Source organism: Carassius gibelio, chromosome B13, assembly GCF_023724105.1.
Source record: "Carassius gibelio isolate Cgi1373 ecotype wild population from Czech Republic chromosome B13, carGib1.2-hapl.c, whole genome shotgun sequence".
Lineage (NCBI taxonomy): Eukaryota > Metazoa > Chordata > Actinopteri > Cypriniformes > Cyprinidae > Carassius > Carassius gibelio.
The window spans coordinates 22,431,880-22,452,136 of NC_068408.1; the positions used below are offsets into that span (position 1 = coordinate 22,431,880).

General features: G+C 39.6%; 1 protein-coding gene across 1 annotated transcript; it reads left to right on the forward strand.

Moving 5' to 3' along the window:
• Positions 1–8,390: 8,390 nt before the first annotated feature.
• On the forward strand, positions 8,391–14,910 carry LOC127970488 (uncharacterized). Its single transcript, XM_052573080.1, has 2 exons — positions 8,391–8,563; positions 9,006–14,910. The coding sequence occupies exon 2, from the start codon at positions 9,178–9,180 to the stop codon at positions 14,908–14,910; it is 5,733 nt and encodes a 1,910-aa protein (XP_052429040.1). The 5' UTR covers positions 8,391–8,563; positions 9,006–9,177.
• Positions 14,911–20,257: the final 5,347 nt, after the last annotated feature.

Sequence of the window (20,257 nt, forward strand, 5' to 3'; positions counted from 1 at the left end):
TGACTGCGATCATAGCCATTACTACTAAGTAGATGACCACAGCCAAAGTCTATCAACTTGATCTCCAAAGTGTGTTTTCTCAACAGGATATTATCTGGATGAATATCGTTATGAAAAACACAGCACTCAATGCAGTGCTGTACTGCTTGCACCGCCTGACACATAATGAGCCGTGCTGTCGTCTCATTCATGTTAGGATTCTTGTTGATGAAGTCCAAAAAGCTCTCGCAGGGATCTGGATTCTCCATCACGAGAGTAAATACTTGAGGGTGCTCAAACCACTCATATAGTTGGATGACGTAGGGGCTTATGGGTCCTTGCCTCATCGTTAGCATCAGCGCAACTTCGGTAATGAGAGGTTTGGGATGCAGAGTCTACAGAAAAGATGCGGCATAAGGTTAGTTAGGTAAAACTCTGAACAATATGTATCATTTTTAAATGTACTGTACTTTATATTGCTTTGAACTTTGTAGATTTAATAAACAGAGTCAAAGTTGAATACATGCTTAATGTTACGTACAAGTGAATTAACTACAGTAATCAGCACTTAAACAACTAAATACATATTATGTTTTGCCAGCTTACAGTTTGAAGATAATGATCCCGTACAGTCTTTTGAATACGTTTGATGGCAACCTGCAAAAGGTAAAACACACAGTTGAGCATTTTAAACACTCAGCCTTAACCTAACCATGAAGAATTGAGTATTTAAGATTAAAATCTTTATGTTCCCTCAAATTTCTTTCAGTTTCTGCAAAATGTTCATCTACCTTTTTGCCATCGGAAATACGGATTCCCTCATACACCCTGCCGTAGCCTCCTTCTCCAATAATATTTTGCACTATATAGCGAGTGCTAATGGATTCTGAAAAAAAAAAAAAACACATACACGAGAACGTATTACATATTGTATTATATAAATATATTGTACATTGTAAAAACTTGCTACTGTAGATCATTTGAAGTTGCATAAAATCCTTAAAGCAGTATGACAAGTTATTCTTTTTTCTTCTTCAAGATTTTTAATAACTTACAAAGTAATGTGCATAAAAAAAATTGTTCAAAATGAAATAAAATCATAAACTATGCTAACTGCTAGATGGTTCATTCTTTTAAAGACACAGTCTTAATTAATACAATTGGTGCCTTGTGAAAATAAATAATATTAATATAGAAAGAAAAAATACATGAGGCTCAAACATGTTTGAGAGTCCAACAGTAAATTCCATCTAACTGCAATTTAACTTCAGTTAAGTTTAAGCATATTTTAATAAATTATTTGGAAACAGTTTATTACTTCCATTACATTTATCTTGTTATAATGATCACAGATTTACCATTAGTTGGGCCGCAGTCTGAAGGCTCTGGGACAGGTGACGGCTCAGGATCATCCAGTTCTGGTGGAGCCACAAAAGGCTTCACTTTGTTCTGGCAGCAGAAAGGCTTTTTCATAGCCTTCCACACGCTCTTGAAGAAAGAGTGGATTCCTCTCCTCTTCCTACGTTCTTCTGTACCCTTTTTTGTAACTAAGATCAACAAATTGAATATTAGCTATTAGAGATCTCTGACATTTTACTTTTATGGTTGCATAAATGTCCCCTGTTTGTAATGCAATTTTATTCTCACCTGAAGCCTCCAATTTCAGTCTCTCTGTACTGTTCTCTGAGATGACGTTAGGTGTAGAGTCATTTAATCTGGATGCTGTCTTTAGGTTCAGGCAAGCTGAAGCCCTTACTGGCTCAACAAGCACTTCACCTGGAAGAGTAAAGCTGGACTGCTCTGGGCAGCCATCCGAACTGGATAAAGCGCCATCGCTCCACCCTTCCAGGCTAGGTGTAGAGTTGTCAAACTGTGGGTCCAGCTGTGGTAGACAGTCCACTGTGTTCTTGGAGCAGATGGGAAGCTTCACAGCCTTACGTACTTTCTTGCAGAAAGACGAAATTATGTTCTTCTTCCTCTTGCTGGCATGCTTTTCTAAAACTAAGTAAAACAAATAGAACATTCTATTAGAGACAAATATGACCAAGGGTTGTCATAATTAAATAAAACTAAAACATTTTTAATTGCCTTGGCAACTAACTGAAATAGGTTGAAGCACTACAAATACTGATGAAAAAAAACACAAACAATAACTCTTGATGTTAATTGAACTTAATGGAATTGCTTATATTTTACAAATAGATGGGTCTACATTATTTCATGAACATTTCTTATTTTTTTATTTCAATTTTTATATTTTGTGCATTTTGAAATCATACAAATCACAAGTCGACCACTAGTGTTAATTACTAGCAAACATCAAATAGCCAACTATGCTCTTCAAAGCTGGAGAAACACTACAAAAATAACTCCAAGCCCCACTATAACCCATCTATTGCTTTCCTGAATTTGTGAGTTGGTGTAAGTCAGAGTTGAACAGTTTCGAACATATTTGTAATCTCACCTGTCGAGCTTTTCTCCACAGGAGGGGCCTCCATGACACTCTGAGTGAGGCTCAACTGACTCTCTACACTCTCCTCAGACACAGACGATCTTGAAGACATACTGTCTGGTGAAAATGTATCAAATTTGTGCACTGTGGTTGTTTGACTGAAGCCAAACTAACTCTTTGTATTGCAAATTCACTCAGAAAATTTGCGACTGTACACATATGATCCGCAGAAAGATTCAGCGATCGCGGCTGCTGTGTGACGTCATGGAAATGGAACGCAATTTGCATAATGGATTAGAATGAAGAAGTTTCGATGTCATGTGCATTTTTTAAACTTTAGGCTTGTTTGAGACAGAGATCTATATGGCTCTGGTTTGAGATGCACTTGTTTGGGGGTCGTTGGAGTGAAATAAACGCAGTCAAGACGGGTCTCTCCAACGAGATCAAAGGCAGATCGCGTTATTCACAGCCTGACCGTGTTGCTAATAGACATGATATAATCTCAGTTCTGTTGCTTTTATATGAAAATAAATATGATGACCAAGACACTCAAAGTGCTTTCTATTTGATTCCATACGAAAGGTGTATTAATCATCCATTTTTACTTTGGTACAAACATGTATTTTAGATTTTTATAGAAATATGACAACAATCACATATCTCACACAGAGATCGCACTGTCACAGTGTTTGATAACATTCATGCATAATTTAAATATATAATCAGGGGTTTAAATTGTTTAAATTTACTCAGGGCCTCAACATTAAAACCAAAAAAAAAAAAAAGTAAAAAAAAAAAATAAGATCAAAAGTTTTATATTTAAAACACCGTAAGTAAGGCAACATCACAAAATGTTTTCACCATTACGACTGTTTAATAGTTCAATAAACAGTTCAATAAGCAAGTGCAATAATATAAGGTCACTTACATTTTAGGCAGAACCACAGGACGGATCTCAAAGCAACCATCCGATTCATTGCTGAATAATTCCGCCTTTCGAAATGAATCGGTTGAGTCAAAGATTCATTAGCCCATGAATAAACATCTAATGAATCAGCCGTTTGAACGAATCGCTTGAATGAACAACTCAGTGATTCACTCCTTAAACGCTCAGTACTTGCACCTACTGCCATATTAATTTAGTTTAAAAGTATAATTTCCACTATTGTTTTTTGTTTGTATATTAAAAAAATAAATCCCATTATTATAATTTAATTTATCAATTAAATGCATATGAAATCAAAGATGAAGTATTAATGAGGTTGGGGGAAAATGTTATAAAGGGGGAAAAATGCTCTTGGATTAAACATAAAAAAAAAAAATAAAAAAAAACATGCAGCTTTTTATGTAACAGCTGATAGAAAAACAAAAAGGATAAGTATTGCTTCAGAATAAATCATTTTCTTTTTCTTTTTTATAGTTATTATATATAAACGACTAATCATATTCAAAATAAGTTTATATAAATTGTGATTTGGTATGAGGAGGGCTCTGGTTTGGGACTTAGAAGAACTTCTGGGTAAAACGTGATTAGGATAGTTTTGAATAGAATGGGAATGATTGTTTTACAGACCTGGCAACCCTAACGAATCAAATACTGAAACATTTGAATCCAAACTGCAGACTGATCGAGAAACTTAAAGGGGATGGATGTACGTTTTTTGACCCTTCTGAAGCCAAAAAAGAAAATATGTTTTTAGATATTTAGGAAACATATTATGTTTACATAGCTGTTATTTAAAATAAAATAAACATTAACTAAAATATAAAAGGTCTTGGGTTCAATTCCCAGGGAACACACTTACTGGTAAAAACATTGTGTAGCCTGAATGCACTGTAAGAACTTTCATTATTATTTGAGTGCAATTAACTAATTTCATTTGATTAATTTCACTGATCGTTTTTTTTGCCCCACTGACCACCCTGCACCACTCTAAGTTGTATAATAACACTGAACGGTACCTTGTTATTAAATATGGCAATTTTTAGAGGATAGATTTAGGATCGTAAAGATCAAAGTTCCATTTTATGATCATAAAAGAACAAGAAGCTATTCAGCGTTGAAAGAAGAAAGTGAAGTGAATAACTTACCACTAAAAATAGACTGTTTTAACTCAGTCTACCCTACTATCTCTGAAAGAAATGGAAACGAGGCTGTGAGGGATAGAAGCACAGTATGTTCAAAGGATTGTTCATGAAACATCTTTCCAAATACCTTTCAGCAGACAAAAAAAAAACATAAAAGTTCTGAGTTACGAAAACTGCTTGCATGCCATTGTAAAAAAAATCATCACAGCCTTATTTTCATCCACATGAAACTCAATGTTGTGCTTGCTACAACTTGGGTCAGTAAACAATGGCCAAATATCTACCTATAACAACTTCAAACTTCTAGCGACACCTTATTAGCAACCACCCTCAATAACCTAGCAACTATGTGTCAGCAGAATAAAATACACAGAAAACACTGTAGTAACTGCCCTGGAAACCACTCACAACAGCCTGTATAGCTGAGTATAATTTGCATTTGCAAACAAACTAGATTACCCCTTCTTAACCTCAGCGAATATGAATAGAAAATGACTAAATAAAAGCACACAACATATTATTTTTCTATTCACAGCATTAGATCTATTAAATAAATGTTACTTGTTTTGAAGCTTGAAAGGGGTCATGACATTGCATACGGAGATAATGAAATGTTTTTAATGTATATTTTTTTATTGTTTTTGAAAGAAGTTTCTTCTGCTCATCAAGCCTGCATTTATTTGATCAAAAATACAGAAAAAAATGTAATATTGTGATATATTATTAAAATTTTAAATAATTCATTTTAAATTTATTATATATTTCTGTCATGCAAAGCTGAATTTTTAGGATCATTATCACATGATCCTTTAGAAATCATTCTAATATGATGATTCATTATCAAAGTTGGAAACAGTTCTGCTGCTTGATATTTTTTCAGAACATGTGAGACTTTTTTAGGATACTTTGATGAATAAAAAAAAAAAAAAAAGAAGCTATGTTTTTAAAATATAACTATTTTTTAATAACAATATACACTACTGGTCAGTAATTTGGGGTCAGTAATTTTTTTTTTCTTTCTTTTTTTAAAATAAAAATTTTATTCAGCAAGGATGTGTTAAATTGATAAAAAGTGATAGTAAAGAAAATATATTATTAGAAAATATATTATTAGACTTTTTTTTTTTTTTATAAATGCAGTTCTTTTTAACATTTTATTCATCAAATATATTAGACAGCAGAACTGTTCCCAACACTCATAATAAATCAGAATATTAAAATGATTTCTAAATGATCATGTGATCGACTGGATGTTACATGTGACACTGAAGGCTGGAGTAATGATGCTGAAAATTCAGCTTTGCATGCAGGCTTGATGAACAGAAGAACCTAATTCTTTCAAAAACTTTACAAATATTCATGTTTCCAAACTTTTGGTCTGTACTGTATATATATATACTTTTGTTTCCTTGATGATCACTTGCCGTTTTTTATAAGTTTGTGTGTATATATTATATACACATATATATATAGACATGTTCTCTTCAACACACTCATACCAGCTTGGTGTTAAGTCGTAAACTTGGGAAGGTCAATTAAAAAAAAAAAAAAAAAAAAAAAAAATATTATATTTAATAATGTGTTGCATAATTATTTTTATTACTTTTTTGTCACCACAGTTCTTCTATATTCTTACTATGTTCCACTTGGGTTCAAATCAAATTATGTGTTTTGTTTGTGTTCTTAAAGGTCTTCCTGAACATGCCCTCATCTTGGATGTCCAGCCAAGATGGAACAGCCTCTTTCTAATGGTAGAGCGCTTCTTCAAACAATACCCTGCCGTCCAGGGAGCTTTAATGGACCCCCGGCTGAAGAGGGAGATTGACAGAGACAGAAATTAATAATTTAAAAAATGAAAGTTGAATTAGACTGATTCTAAAAAATTCTACTGGTTTTCTTCTCAGACTGGAGAGAGTGGCAGATGATGACATGTGGAAGTGTGAGGACTTAATTGACACCTACAACTCTACGCTCTGTGTCTCATCTGACAAGAGATTGACAAATCTTGTTACGATGAAAGACATTATGACCTTCAACGGTTTCTTTAGGAGGCTACAGCCCTGGATGTTAGATTCAAAACCAAGGTTCAGGATGAGACTGTTTAGGCATGCTTAGAGAAAGAAGCTGTCACATTTGTAAGCAGAAACAAGATCTGTTCATGATTATAAAGTAGACTTAAGTGTTATATTCTATTCATATTGTTTTAATTTACTATTGTGTATGCTTTATTCAAGGGTAGAGAAGTGTTTCCCAGGAGGAAAAAGGAGAAGAGCTGCTGCAGCAGCAAGAAGAGGAGCATCAGAAAACCAGTAGTAGCAGCAGCCCATCTAAGAAATGGACATTATTGCTGACATACTTATAATGCTTGATGAATTATCATAAGGCCTTTTTATATTTAAAGACAGCTCTTGGGGAGCTCTTTAAAGACAAAGACCTGGCCCTGCTGTAAAGAGTGAAGATGGACGTCAGTAGCCCCTCAGTCACTGAAAAGGCCAAGAAAGATATCAAGTGTACCAGAGCTTCCCGGCCGTCCTAAGGTCAGTGGATCCTATCCTGTGGTGGTTGCAGAAGAGGGACCAAATACCAATGCTGACCAGCTAGGCAAAAAGGTATCTGTGTCCAGGCCTCTTCTACACCCTCGGTGTGTGGGTGTTTTCTACAGCTGGGGACACAGTGTGTGTGGTCTTACCGGTTTGTCTAGTGTGTCATTTATAAATAAGTACAAATGTTGAAAATAAGAGGTTTAGACAATTATTATCAATTTTTTTCACTGAAATGTTTTTTTTTTTTTTTTAAAGTAAGAGTAAAGTACCGAAAAAAAGGTACCACTGGGTACCTGTAACAAATTTCAAGTTTAAAATATCACATATATATGGCCATGCATAATCCCCATGCTGTTGTTTCATCTCCTCTGTTTCTTTTTTTGACTGTAATACAACAGTCATGCAAGTAATGTTACTTGTTCAGCGCGTCTGGGTCAGCTATGAAACTGATAAAGTAAATTAGGCATTTATGTTTTGTTGTGGAGGCAGTCAACTGCAAATATCTACCATGTTATGAAATCACAATATAGAGGAAGTGGAAACTTTTTTTTTTTCAGTCCTTTTATCTGTCAAAAGATCAAAGGACATTAGATTTATCATGTCATGACCTATTTAAAGTACTATGAGTTATTCAAGTAGTAATGCATGCCAAGGACTTTAGCTAGTTAGAAGTTTCTACTTGATCCTCACGGCAGAGGTGCCTTCAGGCCTGCTGTTTCTCATTTACTGCCTTTTATATATTCATAGGCATGGATCACAGGGTAATGGCCACTTTACCTAGTTGACATCTGTAGCTTTTTCATATACATGACTCTCTGCAGTAAATCTTCAAACAACTTGCTGCATAAACATGCACACTCTCTTTCACACCGTTTTATCTTCATTTTCACAATTTTCAAACACTTCTCTAGGTAAACCATCTTCTGAGTTGCGCTGGCTCCGTGTCATCAGAGGATGATTTGGGTTTATGGATTTATGTATTTCTATTGAGCACTGGCCAAAGGGTATGATGGAAGTGATGAAGTGCTAACAGCTTCCATTATCCTGCGCTTTCCACTGATATCTCACTATTGATACGAGTGCCATACTAGCACCAGGCTCACAAATAATACTGGTTGACAAAAACAGAAATACCACAGACCACAGCCATCTTAAAGAGGTCATAGCATAATTTTTTATATTTTTGTTTTGCAGAGGTTCACTGATAATGTTCGACAAAAAACACACAAATGTATTTTCAAAAGACCATTATCCACCTTCTATCTGTACATTAAATGATGTGCAATATTGTAAAAAAGGCCACCCCTTGAAAGTGAACTCTTCCGAACCCGCCCGCCTGTGTTCGTGATTTGGACTGTTCCTAATCTTTCCGCGGAGTGAGAACCAAGACATTATAGAGGCTGGATGTGTTGATATGTTTATAGTTAATATTTCATAGTTAAATTAGTTAGAAGTGGCCCGTTTAAGGATTGTGTGGATATATGTGTGCGTGCAACTAATCGTAAGTACATTTACATAATTAAATGTATGATAAGTTCACAAGCGAGATTAATGACCGCTACCGCGGCATTCCGCCTAAATGTTTACATTTGTTTATTATATTTGCACATTTTCTTGTTGACAAAATGTTATATTTCGCCTGTGTTTTTGTTTGATAGAATATTTAATGTTATTGCATATTAGGCTATAATGCATAGACTTAAGACGCATCTCAGGGAACATGTTCGGGCTTGTTCACCGGACGAGCTAGGCACGTGAGCTAGACGCACAGTGCAGTAGTGCGATCATTTAATAGAACTTTGAGTTGTGTTTGTATATATATATATATTATATTTAGATAATTTACAATGCTGTTACTTATGAGTATTTAAGTACTGCTGTAAAGATCTGTTAATGTGTATTTATTCATTTATTCATATTTGTATACTGTTTTATATTTACAGAACCACACACATCTTTGCACAATAAATCACCCTGAAGTACATTCCTGGTGTGAGACCTAATGTTCTGACCGGACACCCTGTAGCCGTTCTATAAATCCGAACCTGAGTTAGAAAAGAGTAGTCAGCAGTTTTTTCATGGTCCTTCGAGCCGGATTTGTGGATTGCTACAGACATGTCTCAACCAGAAAGAGAAGCCCCTGCTGTGCGGCCGAGGAGACGAGTTAACCCTCCAGCCTACTTAGAAGACTTTGAGCTCAGTGGACCTGGGTCTCATCAACAGCAATCACGGTCACTTACCTGCCAGGGAGTACTGGAGAATGAACCAAGTGTTACAGGTCATTCTAGATCCACTTCACCAGTGAGCCAAGCATCAGAACATTCTGAGTGGATACTGACTGACCAATGGGACTACACTTCTGAGAAGCTGAGAGAGGAGAATGCAGCATTGCAAAGGCAAGTGAAACAGCTGCCAGAGCTTACAGCCATGTTAGAGAAGATGAAGAGGGAGAACGCAGCCTTGCAACGACAATCCAGCCAACTCCCTGAGATCATTTCAGCATTCCAAGAGATGCGTCAACAGAATGCTGCGTTATGGCATGAGCTTCAAAGCTTGAAATCGAAGCAGAGCTCTCCACCCGAGTCGGTCACTCCACAGATGCCATCACCACGCTCTCACTCTCCAGCAGTTAACTTTCAGACTCCACAGCCATACCGCCCAATACCAGCTCCACGCTCTAGGTTGCCACCATCTGCCACTAAGAGACTGCCACACCCAGCTGTGCCAGAGGAAAGCTCAGAGTTTACTGAAGATCTGAGAAACATGAACATTTCTTCCTCCCCTCGTGAGAGACCCTCCTTTACAGCACATTATAGTGACTCAGCTCAGTTCAGGTATCCCAACACTTCCTCATATTCCCAGCCACCTCAGCTGCCTGAGTCCGTGGTCCCATCACAGGAAAGGAGGAGGTCAGCCCATGCAGAATACAGCTCAGATCATGTCTTACCCTCAAGTACCCAAGAGAAAATCTACAGAGGACCAGCCCCTACCATCCCCTGCCTAACGTCTTCTGATCCTAGGGAGTTTTCAAGACTGAGAATTGCATTAGAGAACATCCTGCCTGAAGATGCCACTGAACGTTTCAAATTTCAAATCCTCACAGACCATCTGAAACTGGAGGAGGCCCTCCTTGTGGCAGACTCTTACAGCAATTCCAGATTTCCCTTCACCAACACTATGAAAGCTCTGGATAAGATGTATGGTCAACCCCACCAATTAGCACTGCAACGAATCGCTGAGCTGATGGATGGAGCTAATATACGCAGTGGAGATGTAAAGGCCTTCAGGATGTTCGGACTGCAGGTGCGTTCGCTTGTCAGTATGTTGCAGCAGCTTGGCCACAAAGGTACTGTAGAGCTGGAATGTGGATCACATGTGTCTCGACTCCTGAGTAAACTGCCACATGACCTCAGATCAAGTTTCAAGCGGTACACCCACCCTTTGCAAGTCTCTATTCCTACTTTGCTGGACTTCGCTGATTGGTTGGAATATGAGCTTCAAGTACAGGAAGACAATAGCCAGTATGCTTGTTATACAAGGCAGGAATCTTCAGTGCGTGGCCGAGAGGTGAGAAGAGAGTCTAAGCAGCTTCGCAGACCAACTACCATTCTCCTTGGTACCGACAAGTCATATTCATCATCAATGTCGTCAGCCACGTCTAAACCAGCTTCAGTCAGAGAAGAGAAGGTGAGAGCTTATTGTCCATACTGTGATAATAATAAACACTATCTGAATGGCTGTGACAACTTCAAGCTTCTTAGCAAAGACCTGAAAATAGACTGGATAAAGACAAAGAACCGATGCTGGCGTTGTGGTCGTGGACATCAAGCAGCTAACTGCACACTAAAGACTTTCTGCCCAACCTGCAACAAGAAGCACCTTATGGTACTACATGATGTCAATGACCAGGTCAAGCCATCTCAGCCAAGTGCAGCTCCTTCCAGTGCAGTTTTATATGTTGACCGACCAACCTCCGGAAGTAAAGTACTGCTCAAAGTGACTAAGGTTCTGATCAAGAATGGCAACGTGGCAATGGAAGCTTACGCCATATTAGATGATGGATCAGAGCGGACCATCATTCTGCATGATGCAGTGCAGAAATTAAGACTCGTGGGGGAGCCAGAGGACCTTGTACTTCGTACAGTAAGACAGGATACCCAGGTCATTCACGGGGCGGCAGTGACTTTTACTGTGTCCCAAACTGTTAACCCCAGGAAAGCTTACAAGATCCGTAATGCCTTCACAGCCAAAGCACTCGGTCTGGCAGAACATACACACCCAGTTAGTGTCCTGCAACAGAAATTTAAGCATCTTGCAGGGTTACCTCTACAACAGCTGGACAAGGTACATCCTGTTCTTCTCATTGGCTCTGATTGCCCTCACCTCCTCACACCCATAGAACCAGTCCGACTGGGGCCCCCTGGTGGGCCAGCAGCAGTAAGAACACGTCTGGGATGGACACTGCAGGGTCCAACTGAAGAATTGAGCAGTCATCTTTCCCCTGACCAATGCTTCTTCACCTCGCTGCAGCCTGTCAATGATCTTTATGCAAATGTGGAGAGACTGTGGCAAATGGATGTTCTACCCTACCAGAGTGAAAAGGTGATTACCAGATCACGCCAAGACAAAGAGTCCATTCAGCTTCTGCAAGAAAACACAGTGAGAGTGGATGTTAATGGTATCCAGCGATACGCTACTCCTCTGCTCCGTGTCAAGAACATGCCTCGCCTCTGTGCTCCAAAGGAAGCAGTCCTGCCACAGTTGAGAGGAATCGAGAAACGGCTGGAAAGGGACCCTGTTCTAACTGCAGCATACCAAGAGGAGCTGGCCAGGTTAGTGCAAGCTGGTTACGTTGTCAAACTTAGTCAGGAGCAAGTGGACAAAACAAAGGAAGCCTGGTACATCCCGCACCACATGGTGCAGCATAATGGGAAGAACAGGGTGGTTTTTAACTGTTCATTCTCATATCAAGGACACAACCTGAACGAGCTACTGTTACCTGGACCAACACTTGGTCCATCTCTCCTGGCAGTCCTTCTGCGTTTCCGGGAGCACTCTGTTGCCATCAGTAGTGACATCCGCGGCATGTTCCATCAGGTACGCCTCTTGCCACAAGATAAACCTCTGCTGAGATACATCTGGAGAGACCTGCAAAGAGACAGAACCCCAGATGTCTATGAATGGCAGGTACTGCCTTTCGGGACCACTTGCAGTCCGTGTTGTGCATCGTTTGCTTTACAGAAGCATGTTCTAGATCACAGCCAGCCTGGAGAGGACACACAAGTTTCAGTGGAGAAGTCATTCTATGTGGACAATTGCCTCCAGAGCTTCGCTTCCCGTGACACGGCCAAGAATCTGGTAGACAAACTCTGTAACCTTCTAGCATCTGGTGGCTTTGAGTTACGACAGTGGGCAAGCAATGACCCTTCAGTTATCAGCCATCTGCCAGCTGACATTCAGTCACCGAGTAGCATACTCTGGCTCTGCGAAGGCCACCAAGGAGCTCAGGAATCAACACTTGGCCTGCACTGGAATTGCCAATCAGATACCCTCTCTTACAAACGACGCAAACCAGACAATAAAGTGCCCACAATGCGAAGCATCTACCAGATCCTTGCCAGCCAGTATGATCCCCTTGGCTATATTGTACCCTTCACCACTCGAGCCAAGGTGATAGTGCAGAGGTTGTGGGACAAACAAAGGGAGTGGGATGACCCCAGGCTGCCAGAGGACCTATTAGACTCTTGGAAACACTGGGAGAGTGAATTGGAAGATCTGCAGAATATCAGTTTGCCCAGATGTTACTGCAGCAAGGAACTAGACTGCTCTAGTAGCATTAGGCAACTTCACATATTTTGTGATGCCTCAGAGAAGGCGTATGGATCTGTGGCATACTTAAGAACAGAGAACCCTCAAGGTGAAGTGGAGGTGGCCTTTGTAACAGCTAGGTCTCGTGTTGCTCCCAAGAAACAGCAGAGCATCCCTCGTCTTGAGCTGTGTGCAGCACTCACAGGTGCACAGCTTGCTAAAGTCCTGAAGGCAGAGCTAACGTTACCACTCAGTAGTGTCACACTGTGGTCTGATTCCACCACAGTGCTAATTTGGCTTTTGTCAGATTCCTGTCGCTTTAAGGTGTTTGTGGGGACCAGAGTGGCAGAAGTACAGGACTTGACTGAATCTGACACCTGGCGTTACGTACAGTCATCCGACAACCCAGCAGATGCAATTACAAGAGGAAAGTCTCCCTCTGATCTCAACAAAGACAGCAGATGGAACCAAGGCCCAGCATTCCTCAGACAAAGACCAGACAGCTGGCCAGAAATGCCACCATTAGCTCACATAAGTGAAGACGGTGAGCTGAAAAGGTCAACTTTCTGTGGACTGTTAACCTCTGATCTGTCACTGCCAGATCCTCATAAATTTTGCACATTCACAGACTACTTAAAAGCTCTTATACAGCCATCATCAGAAAGCTCTCCCTTCATTGCAACTGCAGAAAACTACATAGAAGCTGAGCTCACAGCCCTCCGACAGATCCAGGCAGAATCATTCCCAGATGAGATATTGCACTTGAAATCTGGTAAACCTCTACCAAGCAATAGTCGACTGCTTTGCCTAGCCCCAGAACTAGATATCAGAACCAATCTCATTCGTGTTGGCGGTCGCCTACGACAAATCAGTCAACTAGACGAGGATACCATTCACCCCATTGTCCTTGATCCACATCACCCGCTCACCAAACTAATTATCAAAGACTATGATGACTGTTTACATCACCCTGGACCAGAGAGGGTGTTTGCGGAGCTCAGGAGAAAATACTGGGTATTAAGAGGACGAGCAGCAGTTAAACACCACCAACGCCAATGCGCTGAATGCCAAAAATGGCGGGCTAAACCGCATCCCCCCAGGATGGCAGACCTCCCACCTGCCAGGTTAAGAATTCACCAGCCAGTTTTCTATTCAACAGGTATAGATTGCTTTGGTCCCTTTCTCATAAAATTTGGACGCCGAAATGAGAAGCGTTGGGGGATCATCTTCAAGTGTATGACCACCCGTGCAGTGCATACTGATCTCCTCACAAGTATGGACAGTGACTCATTCCTGATGGCCCTTCGTCGCTTCATTGCTCGACGAGGGAAACCCTTGGAAATCCTGTCAGATCAGGGAACGAATTTCAAAGGTGGTGAAAGGGAACTTCGGGATGCCTACACTGCTCTTCAACCTGAGCTCCAAGCTCAACTGGCAAGCCAGCAAATTAGGTTTACATTCAATCCACCTAATGCCCCACATTTTGGTGGATGCTGGGAACGGGAAATTCGATCCTTGAAAACAGCCCTACAAGTGACACTCGGAGCACAGACAGTCACTGAAGAAGTATTGCGGACTGTTCTCATTGAAATTGAGGGGATCCTCAATGCCAAACCTCTTGGTTACATATCTTCAGACATTGCTGACCCTGACCCAGTTACACCCAACATTCTGCTGATGGGGCGGCGGGACGCCTCACTTCCCCAAGTGACATACCAGGATTCTGAGCTTCTGAGTCGACGGAGATGGAGGCATAGTCAACTGTTAGCTGATCACTTTTGGAGGCAATTCATCCATAACTACCTACCCAGCCTTCAAACCAGACAGAAATGGATGTCAGAAACAGACAACCTACAGATAGGTGAAACTGTTATGATTGTGGATCCACAGCTACCTCGTGCACTTTGGCCTGTTGGAAGGATTCTTCAAGTTTTCCCTGGGAAGGATAACAGAGTCAGATCAGCTGAGATCAAAGTGAAAGACCGAACTTACCTAAGGCCAGTGACCAAGATCATCTGTCTACCTCCTTTGGCTGAATGACATTGCAATACTTAGTAAGGCCCTTGTTGTTCAAATTCACCTTGTGAATTTGGGGGCGGCTGTAAAAAAGGCCACCCCTTGAAAGTGAACTCTTCCGAACCCGCCCGCCTGTGTTCGTGATTTGGACTGTTCCTAATCTTTCCGCGGAGTGAGAACCAAGACATTATAGAGGCTGGATGTGTTGATATGTTTATAGTTAATATTTCATAGTTAAATTAGTTAGAAGTGGCCCGTTTAAGGATTGTGTGGATATATGTGTGCGTGCAACTAATCGTAAGTACATTTACATAATTAAATGTATGATAAGTTCACAAGCGAGATTAATGACCGCTACCGCGGCATTCCGCCTAAATGTTTACATTTGTTTATTATATTTGCACATTTTCTTGTTGACAAAATGTTATATTTCGCCTGTGTTTTTGTTTGATAGAATATTTAATGTTATTGCATATTAGGCTATAATGCATAGACTTAAGACGCATCTCAGGGAACATGTTCGGGCTTGTTCACCGGACGAGCTAGGCACGTGAGCTAGACGCACAGTGCAGTAGTGCGATCATTTAATAGAACTTTGAGTTGTGTTTGTATATATATATATATTATATTTAGATAATTTACAATGCTGTTACTTATGAGTATTTAAGTACTGCTGTAAAGATCTGTTAATGTGTATTTATTCATTTATTCATATTTGTATACTGTTTTATATTTACAGAACCACACACATCTTTGCACAATAAATCACCCTGAAGTACATTCCTGGTGTGAGACCTAATGTTCTGACCGGACACCCTGTAGCCGTTCTATAAATCCGAACCTGAGTTAGAAAAGAGTAGTCAGCAGTTTTTTCAAATATAAAAAACTACATAAGTTAAAATGACTTTTGATAGATTTTTCTTCATTCTAATTCCTTTACAAATGTCTCATATTTCATTCACTGACTGATTTCACATTGGTAAACTAGCGTACCAAGCAAATGTTCAGTGGAAATGATGGATAGTTGTATAAATCTTCCACAAAATAAATATTAACATTGATACTCGTTATCACTGCAACTTTGGCATATATTTTTTTAAGATTATTTTTTATATTACAGTCTGCATCTGGGACATGGATAATACAATAACATCTATGCAAAAAAAATATATTTGAAAAGATACAAAATAATATGAATAAATGTTAGAACATAATAAAAAACAAACATAAGAAGGTCCTGTTGTTTTATTCACACATTTGTAAAGTTAAAATGTGAACATCAATTCAGATGACTCAATACCACACAGGCCATATAGGAACACATATTGACAGGTGGAGAAAGCTGTTTCTCCCACCCCTTCTTCTCAGACTCTAAGCTCACGTGGGTTGCCAAATATATAGGGAATGCAACACAATTAGTTTATGACTTTATTTATGTGCAGATCAGTTTGGATCTGCATTCTCTGACCCAGTGCATTTGCTGGCTTCCATGGCTGCATTACGCTGATTCCCACCATTTTTGCATGGTCCCTAAAAATACAAAAATTACCTGCACGGTGGAAGCAGTCTACACTGATTCCATTGCCAAAAAAGCAGAATGCACAGTTATTAGATGATTTTAGACCGGTGGCGCTTACTTCCTTAGTGATGAAATGTTTAGAAAAATTAGTTAAGAGGGAAATTATGCATAAGACTGAGAGTTCTTTAGACCCTCTTCAATTTGCATACAGAAAGAATCGAGGTGTAGAGGATGCTGTTGGAACTCTCTTTTTTCAGCATTTAGAGAAGCCGAAAACTTTTGTTAAATTACTTTTTATCGATTTTTCTTCTGCCTTCAATACCATTCAGCCACATATTTTAATTGACAAACTCATTGAAGAATTTGGGTTGGATTTTTATTTGGTAGGCTGGATTTTAGATTTCCTTGTGCAGAGAACACAGAGAGTCAAAGTAAACGACTGTTATTCTGAATGGTTGGTGTCATCGACTGGGTCACCTCAAGGGTGCGTCCTCTCTCCCTTATTATTTATTTTATACACTAATGCGTGTAAGAGTAGTTTTGAAAATAGGCACATCTTAAAATTTGCTGATGACTCTTTAAGCCTATTGGTCCTGTGGTTGAGGATTTTACTGTTTGGTGTCAGAATGTTTTTTTAAAACTTAATGTTCTGAAAACTAAAGAGATGACTATTGATTATAGATTGAGGGGGAAATCAATTGATGATAAGCAAATAAGTATTAATGGAACGAGTATCCATAGTGTTGAACAGTACAAGTACTGTATTAGATTGTAAATTGACGTTTTCCACAAATACTGATGATTTGTGTAAGAAGGGGCAGCAAAGATTGTTTTGCTTAAGGAAACTGAGGTCTTTTAATGTGGATACAACACTGATGTGCATGTTTTACAGATCCTATATTGAGTCGTTTTTATCCTTTTCATTGTTGTGCTGGTTTAACTCTCTGAATGTGAAAAATAAAAACCGTATGGAGAGGATCGTAAATCAGGGAAACAAAATAACAGGGAGGAAGCAGATGTCTATGGCTCAGTTATACCATAGACAGGTGTTGGGTAAAGCCGAGAACATTTTGTTAGTTGATTCTCACCCCTTGTATTCAGAGTTCAATCTTCTCCCGTCTGGTAGCCGGTATAGATATGCACTGCCTTATTGTAGGCACGTGCATCATTAAGAGAGGACCTATGGATAGCATGGAAGAAGTGATGCCGATTGATTGAATTCAAATAGCTTCCAAGAGCAGTCCAGCTTCCACACTTCTAGGTGAAATGCTTGTTGAGCCAGTAAGGGCTTCAGCTTGCCTGAACCTAAAGACAGCATGCAGATTAGATAACTCTAATCATCTAAGATGAATCTCTGAGGGCAGTACAGAGAGACTGAAATTGGAGGTACAGAGAGATTTTTTAGAATCCATTCGCTCTCGTTATATAGTGAAAAATATTATTGGAGAAGGAGGTTATGTCAAGGTGTGTGAGAGAATCTGTTTTTCTGATGGCAAAAATGTAGCATTGTGCTCTTACATTGATATCTGCAAACACTGTCGTGATTAAAACATTGTTTAAGTACCTACAATTACCTACAATACTTAATACTTAAATACTCAAAATTTTCATGGTTAGGTAAAGGTTAGGTGTTCAGTATACTACTTACTCAAGCTGATCAAGTATTAAGTAATGGCTATGATCGCAGTCAATATAGAGGTGAGCTGGCATTTTGTGTAACAGAGTGTGGAAACCAGTATTTAGTGACTTATTATTGATCATGTGATTCTTCTGAGAACTGCTGAATGCTGATCATGTCTTGCTTACAGGAATACAGGCTTACTTCCCACCTGTCTGATCACCAAAGACATTAGCCATGTTTCCACTATCGAGCTAAGACCGGGCGTACTAGTGCGTGCCAGGGCCAGTCGCGTTTCCACTGTCACTTCCGGGGCTTGATCGTGCCTCGCCGGGGCTTCCTCGGGGCCAACGGCCAGGGTTTTTTGGCCCGACGAAAACCTTGGGCCAAAGTGGGACAGCTGGGGCTAGAGGAGGGGTTATGAACAAAGGCCTTAACAGCAGCATTAAAGACGTTTTAAAATAAGTTGAGCTCAAAACTCACTCTTGGTTAGCAGCAAGTGTTAGAAATAACTTGATCCGATGTGGATTATAATCACTAAACAAGGCAAAATATTTATAAGCGATGTAAAAGACTATGCACGCTAAAAATTAACGTTACCATAGTAAACATGGTAAAATATGACCGCTTAGAGAAATCATTCGTCAGCTTCTTATTCTCTATCACAATTGTGTAGGCTATTTATTAAGTAACATTTTATCTGTCGTTTCGTTTCGTGAGTTTAGCTCCACGTTGCATATCATCAAAATATAACAATGATTTTTGTTCGGGAGCTTTTATAAAAATAGCGAGTCTGCACTGCGGATCATTTCAGAAAGATAACAGCTTTAACAACAGCATTAAACACTTTGTTTTAAAGGGGGGGTGAAATGCTATTTCATGCATACTGAGTTTTTTACACTGTTAAAGAGTTAGATTCCCATGCTAAACATGGACAAAGTTTCAAAAAATTAAGTTTTACGTTTGAAGGAGTATTTCTGTTCCAAAAATACTCCTTCCGGTTTGCCACAAGTTTCGGAAAGTTTTTTTCGAGTATGGCTCTGTGTGACGTTAGATGGAGCGGAATTTCCTTATATGGGTGCTAAGGGCACGTCTGCCGGAAGAGCGCACGCTCCCGTATAGCAGAGCACTGAGAGCACAACGGACATTCACTGATCAGAGCGAGAGCGGCGCGAAATGTCACAAAAGGAGTGTGTTTTTGGTTGCCAGGGCAAGACAACCCTGCACAGATTACCAAAAAAAAAACAGCATTAAGGGACCAGTGGACGGAGTTTATTTTTACAGAGCATCAACGGAGTTGTGCAAGTGTTTGTGTTTGTTCCCTGCATTTCGAAAATGCTTGTTTTACAAACAAGGCCCAGTTTGACGACGGATTTGCGTATCGTTTATTTCTTAAGGATGATGCAATCCCAACGAAAAAGGGTCACGATCGTGTGTTGGAACCGCAGGCGGTGAGTAAAACTGCTTCGAATATCTCTGCTTCCTTGTTAGTGCGTCCGCCTCCCATGCCGGAGTCCCGGGTTCGAGCCCCGCTCGGAGCGAGTCGTTGCTGCTGCTGCTCTCGTTCAGTTTCAGCCTCTGGATCTGATTCTAGATCATAAATAAACGGCTGAATCTGACTGTTAGCCATGGTTTGTTTTGGATGATGTTTTTTTCCTCAAGGTAATGTCACAGCTTCCAAACGCTCTCAACGCAAAAGCCTACTGGCGCTAGTGATTTTTTAGCTCCGCCCACACGTCACGCCTCCAGTCGGTCGTGTTTTTCCGGGAAAAATCAGTACAGACTATCTTTCTCTTATGAATATAATAAAACTAAAGACTTTCTGGAGTTATGAAGGATGCAGTACTACTCTATAGGTACTCAAGATTAACAGGATATTGAGTGAAAACTAGCATTTCACCCCCCCTTTAAATAAGTCGAGCTCAAAACTCTCTTTCAGTCAGCAGCGAGTGCTTGAAATAACTTGATCCAATGTGGATTATAATCACCATACAAGGCAGAAATATTTATAAGCGAAGAAAAAGATATGCACGCTAAACATGTTACCATAGTAAACATGGTAAAATATGACCGCTTGAAGAAATCAGACGTCAGCTTCTTATTCTCTACCACAATCGTGTATTTATTAAGTAACTTATATTATCTGTCACAAGCCTCGTCTCGAGTTTATCTCACCTTGTAATATAATAATATAGCCTAATAATGGCTATATTATGGAGTTTATCTCACCTATA